This window comes from Poecilia reticulata, chromosome 5, assembly GCF_904066995.2.
Source record: "Poecilia reticulata chromosome 5, P_reticulata-male-v2, whole genome shotgun sequence".
NCBI lineage: Eukaryota > Metazoa > Chordata > Actinopteri > Cyprinodontiformes > Poeciliidae > Poecilia > Poecilia reticulata.
Window position 1 is genome coordinate 17853475 of NC_088834.1, and position 6000 is coordinate 17859474.

The 6000-nt window shown below is 40.0% G+C and overlaps 1 protein-coding gene across 1 annotated transcript in view; it reads left to right on the forward strand.

The window, feature by feature from the left end:
- LOC103465228 (guanine nucleotide-binding protein G(i) subunit alpha-2-like) overlaps positions 1–5119 on the forward strand; it is a 48635-nt gene extending 43516 nt beyond the window's left edge. The window contains exons 5-9 of the mRNA XM_008409865.3: positions 764–892; positions 2776–2905; positions 3069–3222; positions 3841–4056; positions 4157–5119. Coding sequence (XP_008408087.1) covers positions 764–892; positions 2776–2905; positions 3069–3222; positions 3841–4031 — 604 coding nt within the window. The 3' untranslated portion in view covers positions 4032–4056; positions 4157–5119. The remainder of the gene's footprint in view (positions 1–763; positions 893–2775; positions 2906–3068; positions 3223–3840; positions 4057–4156) is intronic.
- The last annotated feature ends 881 nt before the right edge of the window (positions 5120–6000 follow it).

The following is a 6000-nucleotide window of genomic DNA, read 5'->3' on the forward strand; positions in this document are numbered from 1 at the left end:
AGTGTGCTAAGAGAGTAAGTTGATATAAGGGTGGACTAAATGAGTCTGGCATTGGGCCTTAATCCATGTCAGAGGACCTGAAGAGAGCCAGAGAGAGGAAGGGGGAAGATGAAGTGTGAGAAAGGGAAGTGGCACGGCTCCCGCCAGACCTCTGTGCTTGTAACAGATTCAAAGACGGAAAATACTAAATTGAATAGATTCGAAAGACCTCAACCTTGTCATTGATCTGTCTCTGTAAAAAAAAAAAAAACCTCTCTTCTCAAGTGTTCTTTGTGCCGTCGTATTTTTCAGCTTCACACTTTTTTGTCACACTGCAGCTGCTTGTCGAATTCAGCTTCTTCGCAGTTGTTCATCATAATGAACAAATCGAGCACAAGTCTGACATGTTTGCTAAAAGCGGTCACGATCACTCTCTGCGATGACGGCCGTGATGCCGCTCCTACACGCTCATGTAGGGAGTAGGAGCTGAAATATTTGCACGTAGTCTGCATCTCGTGCAAACGTTTATCTCAAGGGTTTTCTTGTCATTTTACTCCAAGAATAGATGAAATGACACAACTTTATTGCAGACATATTAGACCAAAACTACTTTTACTCGTCAATTACCACAAACAATCTTTCATTTATTCTATGCTTTTACTGAAGTGTTAGGACTTCCTCTTAGTCTTACAATTTACTCCAATACGTCATACGACGCCGAGACAAGACAACGGTCTTTCACATGTGGAACAGATGCGTGTTGACACCTGTGTTTTCTCCTCAGCTACCTTAACGATCTGGAGAGAATAGCCAAGTCAGACTACATCCCCACACAGCAGGACGTTCTGCGGACCCGAGTGAAGACCACAGGCATCGTGGAAACACATTTCACCTTCAAGGACCTGCATTTCAAGTAAGAATCCTTTTTTTTTTTTTTCCCCACAAAAAATTGGGTTCTTCATTTGAAACCTACTTTTATTTCAGCTTTCTGAACGGCAGGACATTAATAGGCTGTATATATTGGCCATGTTTCTTAGTCGTTACCCAATCCAGAAATAAGAAGGGGACACCATTAGTGTCGTTCAAGCTGATAAATATTTATCAGTCAGTTTTCTCTGCGTTATTCCTCTCTGATTCTATGTGGGTAATTTTATTGACTGTGTGGTTACAGTTGAAGGATTTCAAAAGTCTTTCACATTTGTTCAGTTGTCAGAAGTGCCTTTTAATTTGCTGAAGTGTTTCAAAGTTTTCTTAGAAGCTGTTTGAAAGTCCAGCAAAAAAGAAAATGCATTTTTTTAAATCTGATGTAGACAGACGGGTCACATGTGAAAGTGAATTAGTGTAGCTTAGCACATTTGTAGAAGGGAGTCAGTTTGTTTAGTGTCTTGTTTAATGAGGGTTTCTGTTGTGATAGACATTAAAAATAATTCAACATAACTTGTGAAGCATTAATCTTATGTGCTCAATTACTCAAAGATGTACCTTTTTTAAAAAAAATAATTACCAAAAAATACATCAACAAATATGCATTGCATACCTGAGGAAAAAGTTAGGATACCCTGAAACCTGATGTTACTCCCAAAACTCAGTGAAACATTTCCATCTACCTCTGACGTGGGTTTGCCCAGTTCATTAGTTTCAGCTGTAAGATATTTAGGTGGGTTTTTTTAAGTAGGTCCTCTGTGAGCTTCAGTTCTGACTGAACCCAGAGCTTTGTACTTCCAAATATATTTCTCACTGAAAAAGACGTATTTTATCAGCATTTTATGGAAAGTCCAAAAACATGACAGTCAGGTTAATTGGCCTCTCCAAATTGCCCTAGGTGCGAGTGTGTGTGTGCATGTGTTGCCCTGCGACAGACTGGCGACCTGTCCAGGGTGACCCCGCCTCTCGCCCGGAACGTTAGCTGGAGATGGGCACCAGCAACCCTCCCGACCCCACTGAGGGACAAGGGTGTAAAGAAAATGGATGGATTTTTTTTTTTTTTTAATGCTTTTTATTTTGTGTTTGGGTTCAGGGGGGGGCTATGATGCAAAATAAAATTTCTTATAAGAAATTTCTTTTCATAAGAACTGAATGTAGCATGGTTACTTGATTCTTCTATAAATTGGTCTATATGCCTGAAAAATACACAATACTGCCGCTTTAAGTTCTTCTCATTATTAATATTGAGTTTTCAGGTGTTGTGTTCATTTCTGTTATGCAAAGTACATGTTTGTAAAACACTCGGGCTGTTGCAGGGTGTCCTCATTTATTCAGATGACTGTTCTGGATAAAACCCATGTAACCAGTGATGAAGATAAGCCAAACTGCGTGAAGTGTGTCACGGTTAGTCAGCTCTTATTCAGCCTCTTAAAGGTCTGTGAAGCCGACACAATCGTCTAATTAGTAACATTTGGCAAAGTGAAACCTGAGGTGTCGACGTTGTATTCCTGAAGTTTCCTCAGAACGTCGCTCTCTTCACCCTCAATTACGCTCAAAACGAACCAGTCGGACGTCATGCCTGGCGATAATAAGCGCCCTCTTTCTTTTCCTTAACCTCACTCCGCCTACATGAATTATCTAGTCCTGGAGAAAAAAAACCCCCTGCTGCCATCAAGTCTCCACCTGTCTTTAAGTCCTCTTGTTACCACAGCAACCACACTTTATAAGAAAAATACAAGCAAAATTGGAGAACGATGCATGCAGATCAGACGTTGCTCTTACAAGGCGACGAGACAGAAACTTTGAAGACCATTTGCTTTGCCGTCTGCTGCCTCGTAAAAGCGTCTCATTTGCTCTTCGTCTCTCTCGCAGGATGTTCGACGTCGGCGGCCAGCGGTCGGAGAGGAAGAAGTGGATCCACTGCTTCGAGGGTGTCACAGCTATCATCTTCTGCGTTGCACTGAGCGCCTACGACCTTGTGCTGGCAGAAGACGAGGAGATGGTGAGTCTCGCAGACTTCAAAATGGTTTCAGATCTCTTGCACGGCCTCGTTCTCTTGGGAGCGGTTTTCAGAAAGAGGGCAGCCGGGGGCTTCGGTTAACTAATTTCCTTCTGCCCGGCTGGCGTTATTTAATCTCTGGATAATTTGCGCTTGTCGCCCCCAGAACCGGATGCACGAGAGCATGAAGCTGTTCGACTCCATCTGCAACAACAAGTGGTTCACGGAGACGTCCATCATCCTGTTCCTCAACAAGGTGGACCTGTTTGAGAAGAAGATTGAGCACAGCCCCCTGTCCATCTGCTTCCCTGAATACACTGGTACTGTATGAATGCCAGCTAGTCTCCGCAGCTCGTAATGATTGTACAAAGTCTGCTTCAGAAAGTAAACACACATTCTGACGGCATAGGAAGTGCTTCAGAGTCGATGTAATAACTGTACACTTAGCTCCTTAATTTATACAGCCATAAACCTTCAGCTTAGACCCTCAAAGAATAATCTGCTTCTTTTCATCTCATCATTCTCTGTAGATTTAAATAATTATGTGGATCTGTTCTGCATATTCTGACATTAACTTGTCTGATTTCATACAAATGTCAGTCTTTTTGTTCCACATGCACAGATTCGCAATCTGATGTCTGCATTTAGCCACGAAACGTCATGTTTTCAACTTAAGTCGTACGTTTGTTGTGCATCGCTTTATTTATTTCATTTCATTTGACCAGAGCCTGTGGCTTGTTTACACATTTTTGTCGTCCTCATTGACATTTTATACGATCGTCCAACAAAACGTAGTGCGTATTTGTGAAGAGGAGGAAAGTGATGTACAGTTAACATAAAAAAAAAATTTAAAAAAATTCATAAGTGTGGTGAGACCTAAGCTGCTTTTTTTTTTTCACATCGTCTTGTAAGATAATGTTGATCTTCATGTCCCACAGGCCTCAACAATTACAAAGAGGCTGCAGCTTACATCCAGAGCAAATTCGAGGACCTGAACAAGAAAAAGGACACCAAGGAGATCTACACCCACCTCACCTGCGCCACTGACACCGAGAACGTGCAGTTTGTGTTCGACGCGGTCACCGACGTCATCATCAAGAACAACCTGAAGGACTGCGGCCTCTTCTGAGAAGCCGAGCCAAGGAAGAATCAAGGTCAGGCCGGAGATATTCACTTAGAGATTTGATTGAGGTTTTATTTTATTTTTTTTCTGTGACTTACTTGTTTTATTTTTTATTTGTTTTGTCTTTTTAGATTACTTGAACAGTTCTGATGACCATGACGGGGGGGTTTATACACACACCACGAATAACTGCACTGTCCATAAACGATTTCTGCTTCAATCTGCTTTTTATTTTTGTTATTCTAAAGACACATAAGAGACAGAAAACCCAACGGGCCTTCCAGATGTTCCAACGATTGCCGATCCAGTCGCTCAACTGTTTGGGCTTTGACCGCAAAAATAAACAACAATTATTTTTATTTTGTTTTTCCGTCATTTTCAATTGCTAAAGGAGAGAAAGGATACTTTTTATATATATATATATAAACGCCTAAATTTTACTTTTAGATCCTGATGTGCAAATTACGAAATGTTTAATCATGTGAAACTTATTTTTTAAGATGCAGCAGAAGCATATGGACATGAATTGAGATTCATAAGAGAGAAAAAAAGTGCTTTTTTTTTTTTTTTTTAAATACTGTTTACATTGGTTCATCATTCATAGCTAAACCATATATTCTGCATGTCTCCACAGGACCAATAATAGCTCTGTAATCTGCACAAATTATTCTAACATTCCTACAAAATGATAAAAAAAAAATTTATTTTTTTTTTTTAGAAAAAAAAAAAGGGTTTTACCTGCAGGGGAAAATTTATGACAAAATGCTAACGTGTATTTAAAGTTTGTGTGCACCTAACATGCTATCACTTTTTATACTACTATTCATTTCTGTGTCTATTGCAGTATGTTTTGTGCCTTTACTTCTGTTTACAGCCAGTTCCCTAGATATACTTTCATTACTGTTTGTCCTACTTTGCTCCTAAACTTGTTTGTTTTCTTTTTTTTTCTTCCTCAGTCTTTGATCTATGAATACATAGTGATTATTAAAGAGATATCAAAATCTAATTCAGAAAAAAGGTTAGTGTTTTTGGTTTAAAAAATAAAAATATTGGTCTTATATGATTTAATTTAAATAAAGTAGAAATCACTCTTGCATATTGGTTTTTGTTCCGTTTTTTTAATGTAAGCACTCTCACAGCAGTATGCTTATTATTTTACAGGCGCATCTTAATGTTAGTGTGCAATGTAATTGAAAAGGTATTGGATGATGACTTTAGTATACACAGTGATGTATCTCAAGCATTTACAGGTCCTTCTCAAAAAAGTAGCATATTGTGATAAAGTTCATTATTTTCCATAATGTAATGGTAAAAATTAAACTGTCACATATTTTAGATTCATTGCACACCAACTGAAATATTTCAGGTCTTTTATTGTTTTAATACTTATGATTTTGGCATACAGCTCATGAAAACCCAAAATTCCTATCTCAGAAAATTAGCATATCATGAAAAGGTTCTCTGAATGAGCAATGAACCTCATCATCTGAATCAACAAAGATGCAAAAGATTCCTGAGGTTTTTTAAAACTCCCAGCCTGGTTCATTACTCGAACCCGCAATCATGGGTAAGACTGCTGACCTGACTGCTGTCCAGAAGGCCATCATTGACGCCCTCAAGCAAGAGGGTAAGAAACAGAAATTTCTGAATGAATAGGCTGTTCCCAGAGTGCTGTATCAAGGCACCTCAGTGGGAAGGAAAAAGTGCGGCAGAAAACGCTGCACAATGAGAAGAGGTGACCGGACTCTGAGGAAGATTGTGGAGAAGGGCCGATTCCAGACGTTGGGGGAAGCAGTGGACTGAGTCTGGAGTAGAAACATCCAGAACCACTGTGCACAGGTGTGTGCAGGAAATAGGCTACAGGTGCTGCATTCCCCAGGTCAAAGGTCAAGCCACTTTTGAACTAGAAACGGCGGCAGAAGCGCCTGACCTGGGCTACAGAGAAGCAGCACTGGACTGTTGCTCAGTGGTCCAA